This window comes from Astyanax mexicanus, chromosome 16 (genome assembly GCF_023375975.1).
Source record: "Astyanax mexicanus isolate ESR-SI-001 chromosome 16, AstMex3_surface, whole genome shotgun sequence".
Lineage (NCBI taxonomy): Eukaryota > Metazoa > Chordata > Actinopteri > Characiformes > Acestrorhamphidae > Astyanax > Astyanax mexicanus.
The window spans coordinates 30,501,378-30,527,421 of NC_064423.1; the positions used below are offsets into that span (position 1 = coordinate 30,501,378).

A 26,044-nucleotide genomic window follows, 5' to 3' on the forward strand; every position below is an offset into this window, starting at 1 on the left:
GATAGGATGGACAGTTCTATAGTAGCCAGATGCCGCCAGTCATAATCATTACCATTCACTGCACTGTCTACTGTGGGTGGTATTCCATTCTATGACATATTCCTGCTACACACATGACACTGTGGATTAAAGAATGTCAAAAAGGCCCTTACCATCTCTTTTGGCATGTCAGTGTTTATAGACACTGTATATACCAGAAGTGATTGGGAATGTAAGTCAGCCAGATGTCTGTATGTGGGCCCACATTGGAATTTTTCACACAGATATAGATATAAAAGCTGAGAGAGTGTGCACGCGCAATCAGACTCAGCATCACTCGCGGATCAAACCGTTCAAACGTCAATCCGATATTAATCCTGGTTTTAGCTCAGTCTCTATCACATTCCTTTTTGGCTTCAGAGCTTGCTTTACTCCTTCGTTTCTTAGTTTTTACTATGGGTGAATGAGCCCTTCTGAAGTCTCCATTGCTCCACCAGCCGCTCGCATTCAGTAAAACTGAGCCGGATCCTCTTTTAGAGGCTGTACATGTGACGTAAGTACGTAAAGACTACGTAACTCCTGTGAAAAGCGACCCAACATCTTAATTTTTAGAATGAATATATTAGGCTTAGCAGGGATGGTAATACAGACTGCCATTTTAATTAACTAACATCCACTGTAAACTGTAACTGTTAACTAATTTGCTCAATTTTCCTCTTATCTAATCTCAAATGTATCCAAAACCCAATAACTCTGCATTTTTACTTTTGCTCATAACATAGCTCTTAACTGAATACTAAGTAAATACTTATTCATCACAAGTACATACAGGATACTGACCTGAGTCAATAGCCTGCTTTTACTAGTGTATAGTTCACCCAAGCACACCTTCCGACTGCCCATATGATACGGGTGATTCAGGCAGCAGGTGGGAAATGTTCATGACTAACACGGAGGAGATCAACAGGGCACAAAAACACCTTACATAGGAAATAGCTTCATGATTGGGAGTCACACCCTCCTGACTTCAAAGAGCTCATGCCTCTGTGCTGAGTGTACTGAATGAGAAAGGAGCCCCCATACATCCCCCTTTCCTCCCACACCATCCCACTCCTCTCACTGCACTGAAACGGATCTGAACTTCATTCCTGCGCACATACCTCTCACTCCTCATGCCTCCTTTCAGTTAAGGTGGAAAAACATGCCACTTAAATCACTTGCATATGAAGCTGCCCTCAGTTCCTCCGGATATGAGACAAACACGGGATGGACCGGATCTAGAAGAAAAGGTTAAAAAGCTAAAGAATACAAAATAATATCTGCTTTAGTTATTTACAATGTTGTATTTACATTCCTTGGTCATTTTTGAAGTACAAAGGCTGTGAAAGCACATTTAGTAAAGCCCAGGCCCACCACTGACCAGAGAGTAATTAGGAGAAACTCATCATTAATATTAATGTAGTTCAATATATGAGTTCATGAGTTTGGATGAGGTAGGGGATAAAAACTTTGGGGTTAGCTAGGGTTTTATGCCCTGGCTGGACAAGCACACCACCCTACACTAGTAAAGACTCTTAGCTCTACATTCTGCTACCTGTGTAACATGATTCAAGCGTATACTACATGGACAAAAGTATTGGGACACCTGCTCATCCAGTAGAAGTCAAAGTATAAAGAGTTATTTTTCATTAGACATTGACAATATACACATTTGACATAATTGGGAGAAATTATGCTAAATATACCTATTTGTTATTTCAATATAACCATGCCAAGAAAATGTGCTGTCACTGCAACCAATAAGGCTTTGTTTCTTATGGTCTCTCTTTTATGATAATATATATATTTATGTATATAATATATGTATACACAAATGAACAATTGAACAAGAGCTGCTGCTTTTCCTTCATGCTGGGCTCCAGTTTATCCCAAATCACCCATCTCAGTTGGGTTTAGGTCAGGTGATTATGGAGAACTGTTTTAAAGAGAACTATATAGAGAATTAATATTAATCTACAATGTATACATTTTTTTCATATTAATTATTTACATATATACATAAACACATATACAGCTAAGAAAGTCATGTTATATTTATCTGTATAATTTATATACAGTCAATTTTTGATTAGGTAAGTTTTCAGAGCTGCTGTGTATTTAATATACAGTATATTTGTGATTAAGTGATTCTCAGAGCTGCTATGTAGTTAATATACAGTATATTTGTAATTAAGTGAGTCCTCAGAGCTGCTGTATAGTTAATATACAGTATATGTGTGATTATTTGAGTTCTCAGAGCTGCGGTATAATTAATATACAGTATATCTGTGATTAAGTGATTATCAGAGCTGCTGTATAATTAATATACAGTATATGTGTGATTAAATGAGTTCTCAGAGCTGCTGTGTAATTAATATACATTATATTTGTAATTAAGTGAGTTCTCAGAATTTTTGTATCATTGATATACAGTATATGTGTGATTAGGTGAGTTTTCAGAGCTGCTGTATAATTAATATACAGTATATATGTGATTAAGTGAGTTCTCAGAGCTGCTGTGTAATTAATATACGTTGTATGTGTGATTAAGTGAGTTCTCAGAGCTGCTGTGTAATTAATATACGTTGTATGTGTGATTAAGTGAGTTCTCAGAGCTGCTGTATAATTAATATACAGTATATTTGTGATTAAGTGAGATTTTAGAGCTGCTGTGTAATTAATATACAGTATGTGTGATTAAGTGAGTTCTCAGAGCTGCTGTATAATTAATATACAGTATATTTGTGATTAAGTGAGATTTTAGAGCTGCTGTATAATTAATATACAGTATATTTGTGATTAAGTGAGTTCTCAGAGCTGCTGTATAATTAATTTACAGTATATTTGTGATTAAGTGAGATTTTAGAGCTGCTGTGTTTGAAGGATGAGGGTGTCTCAGCTCTGCTTCACATAAAGTTGCTTCAAACAAACACGGTGACGTCACTCTGCAATGGCAGCCAGCAGTACTGCAGTGTCAGTTCTGAGCCCGAACGGACGGAGACAGACCGTTAAAGTCTCCCCAAACACACCTTTACTGCAGGTAAAGAGCTCAGAGAAAGGCTCGGTTTATAAACACCGCGGTGCTGGCCTGTGTTCAGAGAGAAGGGCGCTGTTTATGGCTGTCTATCTGAACAATGGCTGCTCAGTTAGCCTAGCCTAGCTTAGCTGCTAGCTAACCTAACGTTAGCTGAGCGCTGAGAGAGAGAACTGTCTCTGAAACAGATGGAAAAGAGGGAAAACTGATTAATTCTTGTTTATTTTACCTCTGCAGGTCCTGGAGGAAGTCTGTAAGAAACAGGGATTCAATCCAGACGACCATGGACTCAAGTGAGTGCTTTAAAATGCTACATAAATGCTAATAAATGCTTAGGTGAGCTACTTAGCTATTTAGTTACATTTTCCCTCTATGGCATGAGTTAAAATATTTTTAGGAGTCCCTGTGGATATAACCGATATCAATTTCTGTTTTGACTTTTGAAAACAACCTGGTAATTTCAATCAGTTCATGTTTTAAAGCAAAGAAGAACATGAGTGTTGTAACCCAGCTGTAACCTGATTAACACTGCCCAAAGGCAGCAAATGAAAATACACTGTTTTAGTAAGTTTCCAACAAGCATATCATAAAAATAAAACCAGCCAAATATACTTCTTTACTTATTCTTGCACATATACATATTTTTATTTATGACCCACTTGTATGTGTCATTGTAATGGGCATATAATATTATGTTATATATACATTATTATATTATATATAAACATAAAAAATACATAAAAAGAAGGTTCAATATGGTATAATCCAATAATCAGAAAAATGTTTCAGTTGGAGTCTTCTAGGTTAGCTAGCTTAGTAAACTGGGGTTACTGTAGTTATTGTACGGAATATTCCTAACATTTTTATAATTGTAACAAGGAACAGGGCAGTCAAAGTAAAAGTAATAAACTAGAACATTAAAAATATGTAGTAAAGTAGGAGAGTGCAAGTAGGAGTACAATAGTATCCAAGTAGAGTAGTACAGATATAGCATTCTAGCACTTTCAAGTACAGTAGTGAAGTAGTTGTACTTTGTTGCTATGCTTTTATAATACCAAAAATGGTACCAAAGTCTCATGAGAGAGTTCCTTGGGAGAGATTGATTTACTCAATGTGGTCTTGATTTAACTTTGCCTGCTTCAAGACTCTGTCTTTAACTCCAGTTCTACAGCGCATAAACAGAGTATCTGTCTTGACTTGGATAAAGCTGCTCTTGGTATTTGTCTTGGACCCTAACATGGTCTTCTTGACTGCTACAAAAGTCTTGGTCTTGACTCCAACTCAGTGTGCTCCAATCGTGGTCATGACTTGGACTCGGTATGTCACATTCTTGGTCTTAACTTGGTCTTGACTGCTTTAATGTCTTGATCTTAGCTCTGTCTCAGTCTTAGCTTTGACACAGTATTAACTACTACAATGTCATATTTGTTCTGTCCAAGTGTCAAAGACTTGCTGAGTCTCAGTCTAGATATTGGCACAGTGTTATACACTACAGATTCTTGGATTCTTTTGACTCTAAACATACTCTCTGTTTATACTTAGACTTGTTCATTACAAAAACTTTGTTGTGAATAAAACTCAATATTGCGTTATCTCTTTTTTTTTTTGATCTATTGAATAGTCCCACATGACTATTGAAAATTGCAAAATCCTAGTCTTAACCTGGATTTGTTTATCACAAATTTGTGGTCTTAAATTAAATGTTTCCTGTTGTTAGTTTTAATCTGACTTGAGTGATACACAGTCTTGGTCTTTACTTGGACTCAGCTACTAGTCTTGCTCTTGATTCATGGTTGATGTGTTCCAACTTGGCTCTAATGGCCTTAAATACAACAGTGTAAGCTGGACCACAATTTAAAGAATTAGAGATGTTATAATTTTTTGTTTGTGGCTATATGTATATGACTGTATTACATGTGAATACACTGAACAAACAGCCGCATAAAAAGTTTAGTACAGTGTGTCTAGTATTTGATATATAAAGAGGGTTAAATCAATGCCAGGTCAACACAGTCTCCCTCAGCTGCTGCCTGTATAGCCATTGTAAGCCAGCCTCTGGACACAGTCATGTGTAAAGGTGCTTCCAACACCTGTTTGAATTGAATGGTTGTGTTTGTGATGGTCAGTGAGTCACACGTCATGAAGCTGCAGAGGTTATCTGCTGCTGGTGTCTGTCCTTTGTGCTTAGAGTGCTTTGTGTTCTCCCCCTAACTCTGTGTGACTCTTTTATCCGCAGGTTTCAGAGGAATGTGCTGGATCTGACACTGCAGTGGAGGTTTGCCAGCCTGCCAAATAATGCCAAGCTGGAGGTGGTGCCAAGTACCCGGCAGCTGGGAGGGACAGAGAGCACGGTGGGTTATTAGATCAGTGTTGATTGCCAATGTGAGTTATTTGGCTGGAGTATAGGGACAATCATGGATTTGGAAGCAACAAAGATGTAACATTATCACTGACAACCTTTTTCTGATATCTGTCACAAGTGATCTGATCACAAGTGGAGAGCAACATGCATCTTTAGTGACCACTTGTGATTAGAAGATATCTTTCATGACACTGTCGCTATTGAAATGAAATGAAATGAAATGCTGCAGGTATAAATATAAAATTTATATTCTCTATCATTAAATATTGTATAGATTTAAATGTGGTTTACTTATGCTTATCAGACTTTACAATTCCCTGTGCCTTTTATACACAATAGAATTAATTGTGAAACGTGTTTTATTTTAGGTTTAATATTGTCTCAAGGTTCTGGTGTTTTATGAGCATTCTTGCTCATATATTAAAATATATATTTACCTGATCTACCTTATAGCTGGGTTCTGTAGAAATTGACATAATCATACCAGCACCATGGTCAGCGCCAATGTGTCCTGTTACACTCTGATGTTGCATGGGTTTTACACTTGAAAAAATCTGTTACTCAATCTGCAGATGTAGCTACAACCATCCTATTAAACCTGAAATTTGTCTGGATTCTGGCTCAAACATTGAAAATCTTGATCTTGACCAGAACTTGATGTGTTTTTGTCTCTGTCTTGACTCACTTCTAGGGGATTCTGACTTCACTCGGTTTCACATGGTTCTAGTATTAGTCTTTCTTAGACCCAGACTTGACATACACAAAGTATTGGTCTTGGCTGACATTTGGTGTGTCCCCGTCTCTGTTTTGAGGCTTGAATAATTCAAGGTCTTAGTCTTGACTGTATGGTCTTCTCTAAACTCTGGTACTTTACTTTACTATACTCTGGACCTTGTCTTTAAGTATACCAATCTCTACACTGAGTTGTCTACTATAAGATCCAGTCTTGACTCTTGTCTTACACTCACCTAGTATCTGTTTTGTCTGGGACTCAGTGTGTCCCAATTTTTTTTTTACTCAGATTAGGCCATTGCTCTTGTTTCAAGCCTTTGGCTTGTCTACTGCTAGGTCTGAGTCAGGGACACAATTCTGAGGTAAGACAAATGAGACAGTCTTGTTCTTCATTCTGTTGTCACTGAGACTTGTCTAGTGCATAGTTGTGTGTTGATTCTTTCTTATCCACTTCTAGTGCTTGTCTTGCCTTGAACTCAATGTTTGCCAGCCAGTCTTGACTCTGACCTGGCTATTGCAAGGTATTGTCCTTACTTGTTCTTGTCCCAAACTACTACAAGGTCTTGTTACCCAATTCAAATATCCGTCTTGACTTAGACTTAGAAGACTTAGACTTTGTGTCCCATTCTTAATCTAGATGTGGACTAGATTGCTGCAGTCTCTTTCTTGCCTTGGCTTGGATTTGACTACAACAAATGTTCTGGTCTTGACTACTGTACAGTGTTGGTGGTAGTATTGGGACTAGTATATGCTAGATTTAATCTTACACTTGAAGTAGATTTAATCTTGTTGTCTAAGACTGTCTAAGTGTATTCAAGTCCCAGAGCTTAAATCCATGAGTAAAAGCTGTGTGTTATGGTTCAGTTGGGAAAGACGTAATGTGTTCTAGTGCTGACCTTTTGCAAATCCAAAGGTTTCTCAAGGATCTCATTTTATGAGTTAATATTTACTGGTTAATACAAGCTAAATGCTCTTTCTCAGCATGTGGGCCATGGTATTGGCATCAGTCATGTGATTTACAGGGCAGTCTTGGTGTCCTGTGTTGCGAGTGGATTCGTGAGAGAAAGTGCTTAAACCCCGTGGCGCTGTGTGGTAGATTACTTCACCCGCAAGTGTCCAGAACACAACGTGTGTGCTCACTTTACAGCTACAGACTGGGTCATAAAAATAATCATCGCCTTGTTTGATTTCTTGTTCCAAAACATTTATTCCTCTGCTTTGAACATTTTTAAGTGCATTTTTCCCTCCGCACACAAATGCTCGCACACACCCACTTACCCTGAGCACTTTCTCTCCCTCTCTCTCTCTTTCTCCCTTTTCCCTCTTCCTCTCTCTCTCTCCCTTTTTCTCTTCCCAGCCGTAATTTCCACTTTGTGTTTATGCGCTGGTGTAATTAGGCGTCCCCATTACAGGGCCATGTGGCCGGGCCTCGCTGGGTGTTAACACGGCCACAATCCTTTTCAAGTCCTTTCTACACTGCCGGCCCGCAAGGCCAGCTGCCTCCAAGTGGTCCGTAAACAAGCCCGTCTGCGTCTGGGCTGTGTCACCGAGTGCCATCTTAAAAGTGGACTTGAATGGAGGCTTCCAGAAAGAGGAGAATGGACACATCTGCCAAACAGGTTCCTTCTACACCCAGCACACCCCTTCCCCTTTCTGACCAGGTCTCATATTGTGTGCAGATGACTGCTTGTTTGTTGGAGAAACTAATTATTTCAAGGCAGGACAGAAGCCTGTTTCATTGTGGGTGGAAGTTCATAGAACGTTTGCTTTTTGCAGCTTGAACTGAAAGAGGTAGACATGCTGGCAGGTGCACTGGTGCTTTATCCTCTTATTGATGGAGGTTCGCTGTGTCCAAATGCTTGTAGACACCTGCTTATCCAAGGTTATTTTGAGATCAGAGTTTTTAATAAGGAGATTGTCTTAGTTTTGCTGTCTGAGCACCATCTCTGCTATTTTTGAAAGGGTTACTGATAGGAGGCTCTGAGGGATGAAGTTATGTAAGTGTTAGCCCAATCACTGATTGATTGCTGGTTTGATACCTGTTGATGCCACAGCCATCTGTGGTTCCTGGGTGGTGGTGTGGGTACATAGGGTGGGTAGTGAGTCCTGTCTCATTACTTGGTGCAGTGCTAGCCAGTTAGAGCGTTCATTAATTGCTGGCTAAAGTTCTCCTCAAAATGTGTTCAGCTGTCCAACAATTTTGCCTTAGTGGCAGTTCTGAAACAAAGTGGCGGGTGGTTCCTTGTGACTTAAGAGAAAGCACAGGCACCATCACAGCATCCTACCATCCAAAAAAATGGTACTGGTTTTTTATGTTGCTTTTAATTTTAAGATAGCTTAAATGGAGTGAAATAGAATCTCTTTACATTGACTTCCATTGAAAATCAATAAGATGTTCCCTTCTCTTGCATTTATTTATTTTATTTTTAAGATTTATTTGATTTTTTTGTTCCATTTTTATCTGCAATTTAGCTAGAACAAATGTCTCACCTATTCAGCTTCTACTTGGCTGTATATACACTATCACTCATCCCTAGTGATTCCACAACACAAGGAGGGTGAAGCATTGCCAAGTAGCATCATAACTCGGTTCTGATACATCAGCTCACAGACGCCTTGTGCTGATCAACATCATCCTTTGGAGTGATGAGGGGAGAGAACGCCATCTACCCACCAAGAGAGAGCAAGGCCAATAGTGCTTGATTTGAAATAGATTTGAATCAGCGATCTTCCGATCATAGTGGCAGTGCTTAGCCAGCTGGTCCACTCGGCACCCTCTTGTAAATTAACCATTTCAAGCTAATTAACCTGGGCACCTAGTCAGAGGCAGATAGCTGTAGCTGGAGGGTGGACAGCTAGTCAGTCAGGTGGCCAATTGTTAACTTGGGGGAGGGGGAAAAATAAAGAGATGGAATTAGTTCTGAATGTTTTTATGAATATGAATGTATAACTAAAGGAGAGACAGCCAGAAGGTAACAAAGACACAAGAACACCCTAAAAAACTGGCATTTAATAGAATAAATAGAAGAAAGAGCACCACAGCACAATGTAGCTATAGCATGCTGTGTGCTAGCTAAGAACTTCACACTTCAAAGTGTCCAAATTCATAATTAAATTTCTGTCTACATATTTTTGAGCATGTGGTATAATGTGGGGGCTACACACACATTCGCACGCAGCCCAACAGCTCACTTACATGCAGGGCATCTGTTTACAACTGCTCCCCCGCTATTAATCAAAGTCTCACATCTATCTTTCCCTCATTCTTCTATTTCCACTGTTCCTTTTGCTTTTGTTTGTTTATGCTGAAGGTAAATAACTCAAATAAATAAACATTTCCTTTTCTGGGCCATTCTAATTTTAGCCATTATAAGATATTCGCTAGTCATGCTAGGCCTGTGTGTGTGTTTGTGTGTGTGTGTTTGTGTGAGTATGATGTATGTATTCCGGATGCAGTTTGAAGCAACAGTCTGGGGAGGCTGGTTAGGATGAGGGTCGAGGTTAATGACATCATCGTCAAATAGCTGCTGCCTTTGGTGCCCTCTGTCATCCATGTGTGCCGGCTGGGCCACCCACAGCCAAACATGTAACACGGATTGTTATAACATAGTTGTCAGGTTTACACTCTGCATCTAAAACATGTGTTCAGGCAGGTCTGGGAAGGAGCGATGAGCTGGATGCGCTGGTGTCCCCCCTGCACACGTTAATATTCTCCAGTCTTGCAGGTCTGATGGGATGGTAGATATATTTTGGTATTTTATGACAATTTAAGATCAATTAAACACTTGACTGTTAACTTTTTATCTCTGGTGATAAAGATTTGTATTTGCTTATCTGGATCAAGGTTCAGTTGAACTCTTTTCTTTTAAGGGTTCTTTCACTTTTAGTAACTAGGACTTTTAGTCCGATATAGCAGTAGTGAAATGTGCTGCAGACCACAGTCTGTCCAAAGGACCAAAATTCTCCTCAAAACCCGTTATGAGTTAATGCTCCTCACACTTCATTGACAATGCATGGAAGGCGAATTGTGTGGACTTTTTACAGTCAGATATCCCACAATGCACCTCGCAGCAGTATTAGAGGAGAAGAAATACATACCTGTAAGTTATATGTTTTAAAAATAGTAAAACAAAGTTTCAAGTTAATTTCTTAATTTGTAGGGATTTAGATTTCTGATATGTGATTTATTATTGTTAAGGAAGAGGCTATGTGAAAATGTGCTCCTACATTTTCAGAACAACGCTTTTCACTGCAGCTATTCCAATACAGAATAAAAGTCCCTCATAATCCCGTCCTCGGGAGTATGCACTCACTAGCCAAACTTACCAAGTCCTTACTGACAGAGTACAAGAGTCCAAACTTGTGTACTCTGTATTGAGAAACAGCCCAGGTCTCAGGCCTGATTAACTAAACTATTCCAGTTCATCTTGTAATCTCTGTATCTACTGTAACTGTAGACTAAGCCTTATTTATACAAAAGAATATACGGCAGAATTTGGTACAACTCTTGAAAATGAACCTTGGCAGGCTAAAAACAAACTACAAATTAGTCAATATCAAGTATTTGCAGATGCAGTTCAGATAATAATGAGAGGATGTATCAAAGTTCTTTAGTCTGCTCTGTAAACTGCAGGGTGAAACCAAAATTAACCGGGTTAATGTACTTTTCAGGATGAATAAAATAATTTATATAGCAAACTATTTCTGTATCAAACACATCAACCTTGGTCTGAACTTTTAAGGTTGAAGAACGCCGTACATTTGTTTTATGATTTTTCTGACAAAATGAACATGGAAAATAAATGTCTCTCGCTTGCTCTCCTCCTGTTCTCTCGTTCTCTCTTAATTTTTAAGTGAAGGATCAAGGCCCTGACCACGCCCGCTGTAAAGCACAGCAGGGAATAAAAGTAACCGCAGCCTTCACCTCCCTCGCTCATGCTTACGGGATGTCGAAGGAGGGGAAAAATGCTTGTCTGTGTCCAAATGTGGTTGTGGTACATTTACCAAGCACTGAATCATTACAACCGAACACTTACGGTTGTACACAACAAAACCTTGGCCTTCATTTTGCTGGATCTAACCGCTTTTTTAGGCAGTGTTGATCTTCTGGAGGTACTGTATATTTAAAGAGCCATAAGTCTTGTAGCTGGAACTGCATTGAACTAGTTGCATTGAACTTGTTTCTTTAGTTAATAAGTGTCACATTAGTATACAGTTTATTTAGAAAATCTAATTATTTAATCCTGGACTGCTTTCAGTTACGTTATTTACATATGCTGTATGTCCAAATGTTTGTGGATGCTTACATTTAAACAGCTTTAAGTGGCACCCATTGCTGACACACAAGTGCAAGTGCACACACAGGGCTTGTCCAGTCTTTTTAGAGAATAATTGCTAATAGAATAGGACTCTCTGGAGCAGATAAAGTGACCCAATTGGGTCTATGCCTAATGCAGGTGTGGGCTAGAGGAGTAAAAAAGACCCAGAACTGTGTTTTCTGGAATGATGGTTCTGTGGCTCCATCCAATACATTTGGGATGAGTTGGTGGAGGTGGAAGGTGGGGTGGTGATCATCCAACATCCTGACAAAAACAGGATAAACACATTTTTTGGTATTCTTGACTTAAGAAAACACAAACAGTGAGCAGGTGTTACAATACTTTTGTCCATATATTGTATGTTATAGTATGTTATAATACTTTGCATTTTTGCATTACTTTTCATTCAACATTTTCTCCCATCCCTTCAGTTTGTGCCCTGCAGCAGTGATCTGTATATTTAGTACGTACTGTGCGTGTTTGCTGTGTTCAGGTGCGGATCGCGCTGCAGTTGGAGGATGGATCTCGTCTCCAGGGTTCTTTCTCGAGTGGCCAAACCCTGTGGGAACTGCTCAAACACTTCCCACAAACCAGGTGTGTATGTGTACATTTACATTCATGCTTTTGATCTTTGATTTATGTCTATATGAGGCAGTAAATTTAGTATTCAGAAAATTTCCAGACAGGCATTTTCCAGATCGGGATTTAGAAATAGTTGGGCCAAAAATCAAAAGAACACGATGTAACACTGACACCAGACGCAATCAATCAACCAGGACATCACTGATGTTTGTTTTTTGTTCTCTTGACATTTGTTTTTCTAGTTTAGTACAGGAAATGCTAAGCTAATGTTGCTATAAAACACTAAATTAGGACATTCACTATATCACAGTTTACATGTTCACCCAACAAAGTCTTATAATCTACCTAAAATGCATGCAAATATGTATTAGTTCTTTGCAAACAGATCACTGTGGTTTAGAAATTAACATTACTTACTTTAGTCTAATAAACGTATTCTGCCACACCTGCTTTCAAGTTTGTGTTTCTTGTTCATTTGCTTTTAATAAATTTCTGGTCAAATCATATTCAAGGTGAATTCAGTCGAACCCAAAAGAGCCCATGGTGACGTAGCTCAGAGTTTCAGACCCTTAGAAAAATACGTGTAAAGTTACTTACAGCCTTTTGTCTGTCATTTTAACTCATGAAGTCCCTAAGTGACACAAACTGAACTTCCTGAGAGCATCTCTGCAGGACAGTGTTAGAATGTGTGTTAGTAGTGCTGGGATAGTCCTGTACTCCTATATTTTTGCCTCTAGCTCCTAAATGTTTGCTTCTAGATGTCTGTTCCAAATATTTTAACAATTTAAATGCTTTAAGCAAGTGTTTTAAATTCCCTGTAAGATTTTTTTTTTTCGTTCTTTATATAGATTTTTTAATCAATTTTTGAAATGTATTTTTGCCTCAAGTCTGACTATTCACTACATCACACAAATCCTACACTGTAAAAATTGAAAAGTTAAGAAAACTTAAAATTTCAAGGCAACTTAATGCGCTAGATTTGAGTTTTGAGGCCAACTCTTTAAAGTTTTGAAAAAGTATGAAAGGTAATTGCATAAAAACTTTAAATATTAAGTCTTATCAATTTAAACATTCATTTTCTGTTGTTAGTTGGCTTAATTAAGGTTCTATAAAATGTATTTGTATAAAATGTAAGTTCTGCTGACTATCCATTAAGATGAACTACAACAATTAACCTGTCTCAATCACGTTTTACATAAACCTAACTCACATAATAAGCACAAAACTATATTTTTTGTTAATTTAAGTTATTAACTGAGAATTAATGACTATTACGTACATATCTTCTTGTCATTCATATGAGCTTGCAGTAATGTAAATATGACCAACATCAGCTGAAAACCCCTGCATAATTGCTCGGTAGACCCCGATTAACTAAAGAGTCAAGCTGAGCATGTGTAGAGTAGTTGGCTTGGCCTTAACTACAACTACAGTTCAACTACAATTTGTACATTTTGCAAACACAAGTGATTTAGTTAGGCCAACTTTTAACAAGAAACTTGATAATGTTGAGGAAGTTGAGGAAATTAGTTTGCTATAGTTTATGGTGCAGTTCGATATTTCTTGTTAAGCTGAATTAAAAATCACATTAAGGAGAACAATTTTAAGTTTTTTTTCCCCTATATTTGCACCTGGCATATGGCATTTTACAGTGGCATAAAACAGCCTAAAAAAGAGAATTAACTTGTTTATCACAGTTATTTCTACAACAATTTATCACCACAAAGACTAACCTTATGGCTTTGTGATGTGGCCTTTATGTGCGAGTACTGCATGCCCTTGCATTCTAGCAATACAGGCCTACAGCCAAATACACACACACACAGGCACACACACACACACACACACACACACACACACATATACACACATACACACACACACACACACACACACATACGCTGTCTTTCTCATTGCTCCCATTCCACAGCGTCTTTCTCATCAGGCCCCGCCCACTCCACTGGGTGGTTTGGCACCTGTTCTGAGGTCTCTGTCTTATTGGCCGTAGTGGAAGGTCCGCTGGCCAGCCTGTTCCATTCTCTTTCTGCCTGTTTCTCATCACTGTGACATCACAACCTCGCTTTCACTCTCCCTTTTTTTTCCATGGAAGCTCTCCTGTTCGGAATTTCTGGAACACGGTGATCAAAGGCGAATCAGTCTGAGCAAAAGGTTTCCTTTGATACGTCTTTATCCACATCGTAATGAAAATATATTACACCTCACAGATGGTGGACACACACACACACACACACTTGAAATCTGGATCTCACACATGCTGTTCGACACTCAGCCTTACTCAGTCTTGCTCATAAAGACCCTCGTAAAAGGGCTGCAGCGTGACGTTCATACGCAAGCATTTACGCATCCAAAACATACTTATTCACTCTCCTCTGACTCTCTGATTCATAGATAAAGAACTAGGGCCGTGTGTGTTCGATTATTTAAAGGAATGTTCCAGCATGTTTTATCCTAATCGATCTGTCATGTTTGGATTGTTTGCAGGACAGTCATTGTGATGTATGCCTGTCTATTTAGTAAAAGAAGAGACTTGAAACGTAATCCAGCTACTAAGCGATTGTATTCTACTGGTTAACAGAATGAAATGTAATTTAAATGTAAATTTAATGCAATGCTAAAAAATGGTTTAATGGAAAACATGCACCATCGATTGTTCAGTCTTTCTGATTTAAAGTACTGGCATAGTAACAACCAAGAATATATTTGTGCAGAAAAACATAGCTTAAACATAAAGGATGACTTAAATGAACAGTTTAACTTGCATTGCATTCAATGATTTAATTGAATGCATGAAATCAACTTAAACCAAGTTATAGACATCTGAGCTGTATGTGGAAATGCAGACACCCGTATTAAAAATGCTATGCTGCAGCTGAAGTTGATGGTAATCAGGTTGGAAAACGCTGTGTAAAAGGTTGTAGAAAATATCTCTGTATATAACTGTGTCTCTGTGCCGTGTTTGAATCAGTTGTTTGTTTGTTTTTTCGTTTGTAACAGGATAACAGATCTGGATGCAGCAGGACCCACACCAGTGTGTGTTTACATGAGAGATGAGGTAGAGTGTCTGGATTTATCTCGTCCATCCAGTCCAACCCAGTCTATCCATCCAAATCCAATTTATAGCTATACAGTATTTCCATCCATATACCCACCCAATGATTTCACCCATCCACCCATCATTTTTTTCATGTACCCCTACATCTATTTTTTGCCACTACATCCATCCACCTTACCCAATCCATCCATCCATCCATCCTTTTATGTACCCCACATCTGTTTTTAATATGTCAGTACATCCATCCACTTTACCCATCCATCCACACATTCTTCCACACATCCATCCATCCATCCTTTCATCCATTTTTTCATGTACCCCTACATCATTTTTTTAATTTGCCACTACATCCATCCATCCATCCATCCTTTTATGTACCCCACATCTATTTTTTAATATGCCAGTACATCCATCCACTTTACCCATCCATCCACACATTCATCCACACATCTATCCATCCATTCATCCATTTTTTTCATGTACCCCTACATCTATTTTTTCATTTGCCACTACATCCATCCACCTTACCCATCCATCCACACATCCATCCATCCACACATCCATCCAGCTATCCATCCACCCATCCATCCATTTTTTTCATGTGCCCCTACGTCCATCCATCCATCCATCCCCCTACCCATCGATCCACACATTCATCCAGCCATCCATCCATTTTTTCATGTACCCCTACATTTATTTTTTAATTTGCCACTACATTCATCCACCTTACCCATCCATCCATCCATCCATCCATTCATCCATCCATTTTTTCATTTACCCCTACATAATTTTTTGAATTTGCCACTACATCCATCCAACTTATCCATCCATCCATCCATCCATCCATTTTTTTCATGTGTCCCTACGTCCATCCATCCATCCATCCCCCTACCCATCGATCCACACATTCATCCATCCATCCATCCATTTTTTCATGTACCCCTACATTAATTTTTTAATTTGCCACTACATTCATCCACCTTACCCATCCATCCATCCATCCATCCATTCATCCATCCATTTTTTCATGTACCCCTACATCATTTTTTTAATTTGCAACTACATCCATCCAACTTATCCATCCATCCATCCATCCATCCACCCATCCACCCATATTTCTTTTTGTTCATATATCCCTACTTAAACCCATCAATTCATCTGTTCATATGACCCTACATCCATCCACCCATCTATCCACCATTATATCCAAACTGTGATAAATATTTGTGTGTGCAGATCAGTGGACAAGACGCTCTACAGAAGACCACTCTGAGGTCACTGGGGCTGACTGGAGGCAGTGCCATTCTAAGGTCTGTCATGCTTCCTTCTTATCTGTTTATAAATCATTAGACTCTCCTATGTTATTATGAAGAAGTAGTAACAAGAACAAGAACAGTTAATTAGGACATGTATTCAATTATATCACTTGACCAATCAGATAGATGCTTCTTTTTTTTTTTCCAATTTTTTTTTCCAAGTGTGTACACATTTAAGAGGCGTCATTGACAGTTTACATTTTCTCATTCTTAACATTGATTACACATCTGCTCAATTATACACCAAACAAACATGTACAGGACAAATTACTTGGAGGATGCCTTTAATTATAGTAATACATCAAAGAAAACATAAATGAGAGTTCTGAATAGTAATTTATTCTAATTGTGTTAAGATAAAATCTGGTCTTGTAGTTAGTGATGGGACGATACACTTTTTTCAGCTCCGATCCGATACCGATATAAAACTGATATAAGATTGCCGATACCGATACAAATACCGATACTTTTAGTTTATTAATAGTACTATGATTAAGGTTAAATAATGAGGCTGAAACAGACCACACAGCCCTTTTAAGAGTATCCACAGGTGCATTTAATGTAAATGCAGTCAAAAGTCATTTATTTGACACACTTCATATGCAATTACACAATAGTTTCCTTTCAAATAAAATGTTTGAATTTTTATTAAATATAAAAAAAAGGTAAAATATTAAATACGTTAAATATTAAATTCAGGGCATTTTTTGCAACGGTTGTGCAGGAGACTTTTATTTTGACAGGTAGCGTAGAGGATTAGCTGCAATAGCTAACGGCTAACTGGCGATGCTAACTGTATTTCCGAGCTAAATTAATAACTGTTTTTTAATAACAGATTGATTTCTTAGTGCTGGTTAGGGTTGGTAGGATCTGTGGTTTGATATTAGATGTGGATTATGGCTGTAGTTCACTTAAGATAGTTATTTATTACATTCACAATGCCGGAATGATTTTGCTAGCTAGGCTAACAGACTGCAGATCTTAATGGAGATGGCTAACGGCTAAGTGGCAATGCTAACTGTATTTCCGAACTAAATTAATGGCTGTTTTTTAATAACAGATGGGTGTGTTTGTGCTGGTTAGTGTTTGTAGATGCTGTGGTTTTATAGGATATGTGGATTATGAATATAGTTTACTCCAGTCTGTAGTTCATACCTTCACAACACCGGAATGCAGCTGCTGTCAGTTCAATGCTAGCTAGGCTAACAGACTGCTGGTGTTAATCTGTTTACCTCTCAGACGCTGACTTTATGTGTACCGTTCTGCTGTACAGCGTTTCCAAAGTGAAAACTCTCCAGATAATGGACTTTTTTTGTAGATAAACAGCTAAAGTTACTCAGTCAGCCGCAGACTGAAGCTGCTGGGGGTTCAGGGTAAACTGTTAAACTGGAATCCTGATCAGGGATGCGTTTTGTGTTAACGTTATGGCGGATTTATTGTCCAGCTCAAGCTTTGGACTGGAATATGGATCGGTAAGTGGATCGGCAGCGCCCGCCCGATATCCGATTCGTCGGATTACGTCAATATCGGCCCCGATACCGATATTGTATCGGATCGGTCCCATCTCTACTTGTAGTCTTCATGTAAGCTGTCCATTTTGACCATAGTTTTGCAAATTTTGGCATCTGAATCCTGATAGCAAATGTAATTTTCTCCATTATGTAAATTTGGTTGACTATATTTATCCATTCTTCCATTACTGGGGGATCTGGTGTACGCCATCTCTTTGTTATGGCTTTCTTACTGGCAATCAAAAAAATATTCCAGAGGTATCTGTTTGATCCTATTACTTGAGGATTGATCTCTCCTAAGAATAAAATATTAAATCTAAAGTTAATTTCCAAGTTCAGTATTTCTTGTAGTGTACTGTGCAAATCAGACCAAAAAGCCCCTAATTTTGGGCAGCCCCAAAATATATGCCAGTGACCGGCCTCCTCACCCCCACACAATCTCCAGCAATCCTGATTCTCTCCAGGTCTCTGTTTAGGTGTAATAAAAAAACGAGTTACACATTTCCACCCAAATTCCCTCCAATTATGTGCACTAGTGCATTTCCATTGTTGCTCACATATTCTTGGCCACCTTTCATTTGAAATAGATTGACAACTTTCTTTTTCCCATTTTTGTTTAATATATTCAGTAGAATTTCCTGTCAATTCCATTAGTCCTTCATACATTTTAGATATTATTCCTGTCAGAGGCTGAGATTGATATGCCTCAATAAATAGTTTTAATATGCTGTCATCAAATGAATTAATTTTAATTGTTTTATTAAAGTAGTGCCGAATCTGAAGGTAACGGTAAAAGTCTGGATTTTCAAGGGAATATTTTTCTTTTATAGTTTGAAAGTCTTGCAAATTATATTTTACCATGATATTGCAGAACGCTGTAATCCCTTTTAAAGACCAGATTTTAAATCTTGTATCTAGTTTATTTGGTATAAAATCAGTATCATAAGCACACCACCGGATTACTTTCAGAGATTCTTTTAAATTGTATTTTTTTGTCACTTTAACCCATGTAATTAAGGGAGTTTTAATATATGGGTTTTTTATATTTTCAATTTTGTTCTTGGCCAATTCCTGATCCCCCAGTAGTGCCTGGATTGGTGGGTCTTTTATAGTTGAGGCCTCTATGTCTTTCCATCTTGCTGTATAATTGCGGTCACACATATAGATTAGTGGCCTTGTCTGTGAGGCAAGGTAATATTTTTCCAAATTTGGTAATGCCATTCCTCCCACTTTTTTAGGGAGTTGTAAAGTACGGAGTCGAATTTGTGGTTTTCGACCTTGCCATATGTATCTGGAAATAATCTTGTCCCATTCTTTAAAAGTATTTGCAGGGATTCCAATTGGTAATGCTTGAAAAAGATAAAGAAAACGAGGAAGTATGTTCATTTTAATGGATTCCACCCTAGAAATAAGGCCAAGAAATGGAATCACATCCCACCTTCGGATATCTGATTTAATTCTGGCAAAAAGGGGTCCAAAATTTTTCTCTGACAATTGAGAAAGGTCTTTGGGTAAGTTAATTCCTAGATATTTTATTTAATCATTATCCCATTTGAGATTATAATGTTGTTTAACATATAATGGAGGAATATAGTTAAAAGACAATACTTGGGTCTTTTGAACGTTTAATTTATATCCTGAAAATTTAGTATAAGCATTTATAACTTTCATTAATTCAACAAAGGAGTTAGATGGATCACTCAAAAACAGCAAGACATCATCTGCATAAAGTGCTAGTTTATGTTCTTTACCCATCACAGTAATTCCTTTTATGGTGTGCATTTGTCTAATCCACTGGGCTAGAGGTTCTATATATAATGCAAAGAGAGATGTAGACAGGGGACAGCCTTGTCTCGTACCCCGTTCCAGAACAATAGTTTCAGACAGGCTACCATTTATCTTAATACGAGCAGTTGGTTTGTAATATATTGTTTGTATACTTTGAATAATTTCTTCGTCAAACCCCAGTCTACTCAAAACTTTATACAGAAATTTCCAATCTACAGAATCAAAAGCTTTTTCGGCGTCTAAGCTCACCAAAGCAGCCGTGGAGTTATGTTGCTTAATATGGTCCATAATATGCAGGGTGCGTCTTATGTTATCATGTGTCTGCCATTAAGGACCGAAATAGGGCGATATGATTAGGGCTGGGGCGACGCGTCGACATAATCGACGTCATCGATTACAAAAATACATCGATTTGCATAACGTGCGTCGGCGCGTCGTAAACATGGCGGCGCCTGTGGAGAGCATTAGAGGTTAGATCGGGCCCAAAAATTCCAACTGGCTGTTTTCGGGCTGTTTTAATGAGCGAAATATGATCAGAATTATGTTAATTAACACGGTAACATAGAAGCATAGAACTATTATTTAATTAAAATGATTTTTAAGAACAGCTAAACACAGTGCTGCAAGTCAAACGCGGAGGAGTTCACGTGCGAGAGACACAGAGAGAGAGAGAGAGAGAGAGACACAGAGAGAGAGACACAGAGAGAGAGAGAGAGAGAGAGAGAGAGAGAGAGAGAGAGAGAGAGCTACTCACAGGTGAAGGTTCTCTTTGATCTCCTCGTGCTCATATTCTAGTCCCATTCATAATTCTGCGGCTCCCTCAGTGTTTTCTGCCGTATTTTGCGGCTAGCGCGAGCGCTTACAACTGACACCGCGGACCGCGAGGTGCCGCCGCGTTTGTGCCGAATCCGACTCTCTGCTGAATCTGACTCCCGCTTCGCGGACAGAATCGGCACAACACCCCCGCTGTAGAACTGCGGTAGTGAAAACAGCGCTTATAAATAAATTAGTTTAGTTTCACTTTCAGTTTTCGTTATTTTTTTTTTTTTATAAAAATATAATTAAAAAACAGACGCCTACATCTCGGACTATTTTCTGGAGCCCGGGTCGGATTTACGGGCGGGGCCTCGGGTCATGTCGGGTTCGGGCAGAGAATCTAAGCTCTAGAGAGCTTGGACTCCGGAGAGCAATCTCCAGCTACAAAAAAACGCCAGCGGGCATCTAAAGTTTGGGAGCATTTCACGCAAAAGGGCAACAATGTGGTCCTCTGCCATACGTGCAAAAGGAGCACTTGAAGCGCAAACATCCAGGAGCACTATGTCAACAGGGTCACACAGTAAGTTACCGTTTACATCAGGGTCTCCGCGGGTGTCCTTAAAAAGACTTAAGGCTGTCTACCAAAGGTTTTAAACCTGCCACAGGCAGAAATTATACAGTTTTGGTTTATATTTGTGCATGGCATTTCGCAGTTTCCAGAAACAGTAGCATTATTCATAAGTTCAGGTGTTTAGCTAAGCTAGCTGCCTTAAGTTATTTTAGCTAGCGCCGTCGGCGCTGCGGTGTCACACCGTTTTCTGTCACCGTCGGAATTTTGTGACCAGTGCTCACGGTTATGAGCGTTCATTGGCAAAACGGAAGCTTTCTATACCTACACCTTACCCTCAGCCCTAAACTGAACCGTTTTGGCCAGTCGGGGTAAACATTAGAAACGAACACGTTTCGAATCGGCCAGTGCACCGGTCTGCTGAGAACTACCTGCCAGTGGTCACAAAATCTAGCGGTCACAGAAAACAGTGCAACACACGGTTGTGGTGTATGGGAGCTTATCCATTTTTAGCGTTATAGATCTAAACAACGTGCTGTACATGTAAGTGATTATAAGTGTGGGGTTTGGTTTAGTAGGCTTGTGTTGTTGTTGTTGTTATTATATATAAATATAGTAATTTATCGTTTGCTTTAAAACGTAAAATAATTATTAAAATATGTTTCTCAATGAATAGATTAGTCGACTAATCGAAAAAAATAATCGTTAGAATAATCGTTTAAAAAATAATCGTTAGGGACAGCCCTAGATATGATCCACAATCAAGTGCATCTTTCCCCTCTTTTGGAATTACAGAAATGATTGCCTCCTTCCATGAAGGAGGCATTTTTCTCTCTATCAATGCTGAATTAAATACTTCAAGCAGGTATGGCACTAATTCAGCACGAAAAACTTTATACCATTCATTTGGAAACCCTACTGTACCAGGAGATTTGTTTGCCTTCAGACGCGTGATGGCTGCTTCTAACTCTTCCTTTGTTATTCGGGACTTTAAGTCATTATTCTGTTCATCAGTCAAGGTCGGTAAGTCATGTGATTTAAGAAATATCTCAATCTTTTCTTCGTCCTCAAAACACTGTTGCGAATATAGTTTTTCATAATATTTTTTAAAAGCTGTTTGTATTTCCTCACATTTACAGAGCACAGTTTTAGTTTGTGGGTCTCTTATCTTATATATGGTGCTGTCTGCCTGTTGCTTTTTAATTTTTTTTGCTAACAATTTAGCTGACCTTGTACCTGCTTCATAATATTTTTGTTTTGTAAATATTATATATTTTTCTATTTCCTGAGTATACATTATGTTTATTTCATTCCTTATTTTAAGAATTTCTGTCATGCAATTTGGATCTAGTGTTGTTTTATGTTTAATTTCCAATTCCTTTAGTTTAGCATTTAATTCGGCCAGTTTTGATTGCTTTATCTTCTTCTTAAAGGAACAATAACTAATCATTTTACCCCTAAACACAGCTTTTAGTGTGTCCCACACAAACTCAGGTCCCACTTCCCCATTATCATTTTCTTCAAAAAACATTTTAATTTCTTGTTTCATTTGGTTTATAAATTGGGGATTATTTAGCACACTAGAATTTAATCTCCATGTTCTATTTCTTTGAGTATTTCTGAGCAATACAGACATCGAGATTGGTGCATGGTCAGAAAGGTCTATGGTTCCTATTTCACACCTTAACATTTTATGTCGTTCCTTTTTATAAGTAAAGAAATAGTCAATTCTTGAATACATTGAATGAGGAGATGAATAGTGAGTATAATCACGTCCAGTTGGGTAAAAATCCCTCCACAAATCTATTATTCCTAATTCCTCCATTATAAGTCTGACTCTTTTTTGTAATAATGTTATTTTTTTAGACGACGTATGTCAAGAGACAAAAGTCAATATGGCGGCCGTTTGGCTTGCCTCGGTACGAGCTCTGCTCTTGTGTCTGTTATTATTGTTTGTTAAAAAGTCTTTTTGTGTGACATACACTCGCGGGGAGTTGTTCTCCCTCAGAGGCAATCCGTATGCAATTGACGAAGCCACGCTCGCTACTATTCCTGCTGAGATATTGGCTACAAATAATCCTGTGTGCCCATGCTCCTGGAAACTTAAGCCGGCGAGAAAACAACGCCGGGCCGGTGTACTCAGCCGGTTTAGGAAGCGCCCATTCCGGCCACCACTACCAGCTCTACTCCTCACCAACGTCAGATCACTGAAAAATAAAATCGATGAACTTTTCTTTCTGCTTCAAACCAACAAGGATTTTAAGGATTGCTCTGCCCTTTGCCTGACTGAGACCTGGTTGGATCATAACGTGCCTGACCTGGCAGTAACTCCACCCGGCTTTTCTCTACATCGCGCCGACAGGTCAGTCAAGCTATCTTCAAAATCTAAAGGTGGCGGCATATGTATTATGGTCAATCAACGATGGTCTAATAACAACACAGAGCTCAACAGTTACTGCAGTCCTCATCTGGAATATATCGCTGTCAAGTGTAGACCGCACTATCTTCCCAGAGAGTTTGCTTCAGTGATTCTGATCGGTGTTTACATTGCTCCTTCAGCTAATGCTAATGTAGCCGCAGCGGAACTGGCAACATATATAAACTCTGTGGAAAATTCACACTCTGACGCAATTGTCATCGCACTGGGGGACTTTAATCATGCTAATCTGTCGGCGGATCTTCCTAACTACATTCAACAAGTTACCTGTCCGAGCAGAGGCGTTAACACCCTCGACCACTGTTATGTCCCGATTAACGATGCCTACCGGACTTTCCCGAGGGCTCCGCTGGGCCGGTCGGACCACGCCACTCTCCTGCTTATTCCTAAATACAGGCAGAAGCTTAAATCCAACTGTGTAAAATCCAGATCTGTTCCGTGCTGGTCCAATGCCTGTATAGACACCTTGAGAGGCTGCTTCGAGTGCACCGATTGGGATGTATTCAGTGCAGCTGCGACCAGCCTGGACGAGCTGACGGATACAGTGACGTCATATGTTAATTTTTGTGTGGATATGTGCATTCCCACCAAAACAGTGAAAATACACAGTAACAATAAGCCATGGTTTACAAAGGACATTCAACTCTTACGCAAGAAAAAGAACACCGCTTTCAAAGAGGGAAATAAAGAACAGTATACCGCGTCTAAATATGAACTTAGAGCTGCAATAAGAAAAGCAAAATTCAAATATGCACAAAGATTAGAACAGCAGATAACATCAAATGATACCAGATCAACCTGGCAAAAATTAAAAAACATGACTGGTTATAATAAAAGGACCTGCCCCTTGCCAGACAGCGACAGTGACCTACCTGATACGTTAAATAATTTTTATGGTAGATTCGAACAGCAGCCTATACCATCCATTGTCACTCCAACCCCCCCTCCTTCACCTCGATTTTATATCCAGGAGGAGGAGGTAAGGGCCTCTTTTAGTAAAAATAAAAAGAGGAAGGCAACAGGTCCTGATGGTGTCACCTCAACTGTTCTGAAACACTGTGCAGTTCAGTTAGCTCCAATTTTTACTTTCATTTTTAACTGCTCTCTCAGACTGTGTATAGTTCCCAAATGCTTTAAGAACGCTATTATTATTCCCATGCCTAAAACTAACAAAATCTCTCATCTTAATGATTATAGACCAATTGCTCTCACATCTGTTGTTATGAAATCTTTTGAACGGATTGTACTCTCATACCTGAAAGAACTCTCTTCTCCTTCTATGGACAGTTATCAGTTTGCGTACCGGGCCAATAGATCTGTTGATGATACAGTCAACCTGGCCCTTCATAGGATTATGCAACATCTGGAATCCCCTAATACATATGCTCGGATATTGTTCATTGATTTTAGTTCGGCCTTTAATACTATTAATCCCGTCAATCTTTTCAATAAACTTAGGGATATGGACATTGATATTGCTCTATGTTACTGGATTCACAATTTTTTGTCAAAAAGAACGCAGAGAGTCAGGATGGGTAACCTCTTTTCCCAAACTCTGACCCTTAGTACAGGAGCCCCCCAGGGCTGTGTTCTTTCACCGTGGTTATTCTCACTCTACACAAACACTCTCACATCTACCCACAGTTCAGTTTCTATTCTCAAATATGCAGATGACACAACAATAATTGGTCTTATCACCAACAATAACGAACATCACTATCGTGAACAGGTTGCCCAAGCAGTCACTTGGTGCCAAAATAACAATTTACAGCTTAACATATTAAAAACTCAGGAACTCATAGTTGATTTTTCTCGCACACCCATATACAAAATACCCATCTCTATTTTTTCGCAACCCATTATCATCACTGATTCATTCAAATTTCTGGGAACCCATATCAGCAACACACTTAAATGGAAACTACACTCACACCAACTCTACAAAAAAGCCAATAAAAGGCTATTCTTTCTCAGACAACTAAAAAAATTCAGAGTTAGGAAAAATATCCTTCTTCAGTTTTACACTGCCATCATTCAAAGCATACTCACCTCATCCATAACAGTGTGGTATGGGAATTTGGATACCCATTCACGCAAAAAACTGCAAAGTATAGTAGATAAATCATCAAAAATCACAGGGCACATCCTCCCATCCATTGACACTTTATATTACAGACGCATCACACAACGAGCAATAAAAATCACCTCAGACCCCTCCCATCCTGCATATCATCTATTTACACTTATGCCTTCTGGAAGACGTTACAGGTCACTGTCAACCAAATCTGTCAGATTTAAAAATAGTTTTTTCCCAACCGCTGTACGTTTACTAAACCAGGTTTAACTGTTTATGTATGTATTTGTCTATTCACTGTTATGTGTTGTTTGTTGTTTTGATACAGACAGAGATGTGAGCATGTTATGTTATGCTGTACCGTAAGTAAATTCCACCAACTTGTTGTGTGGTCATTAATAATAAATGAATGAATGAATGAATGTGATGCGTCCATTTTCGGATTAAGGTGAATGTTCCAGTCACCTCCACATAT

General features: G+C 38.8%; 1 protein-coding gene across 1 annotated transcript in view; it reads left to right on the forward strand.

Moving 5' to 3' along the window:
- The first annotated feature begins 2,928 nt into the window (after nt 1-2,928).
- aspscr1 (ASPSCR1 tether for SLC2A4, UBX domain containing) overlaps nt 2,929-26,044 on the forward strand; it is a 54,639-nt gene continuing 31,523 nt past the window's right edge. The window contains exons 1-6 of the mRNA XM_049465580.1: nt 2,929-3,058; nt 3,290-3,345; nt 5,289-5,403; nt 11,958-12,058; nt 15,062-15,119; nt 16,356-16,429. Of these exons, the coding sequence (XP_049321537.1) occupies nt 2,969-3,058; nt 3,290-3,345; nt 5,289-5,403; nt 11,958-12,058; nt 15,062-15,119; nt 16,356-16,429 (494 nt within the window). The 5' untranslated portion in view covers nt 2,929-2,968. The remainder of the gene's footprint in view (nt 3,059-3,289; nt 3,346-5,288; nt 5,404-11,957; nt 12,059-15,061; nt 15,120-16,355; nt 16,430-26,044) is intronic.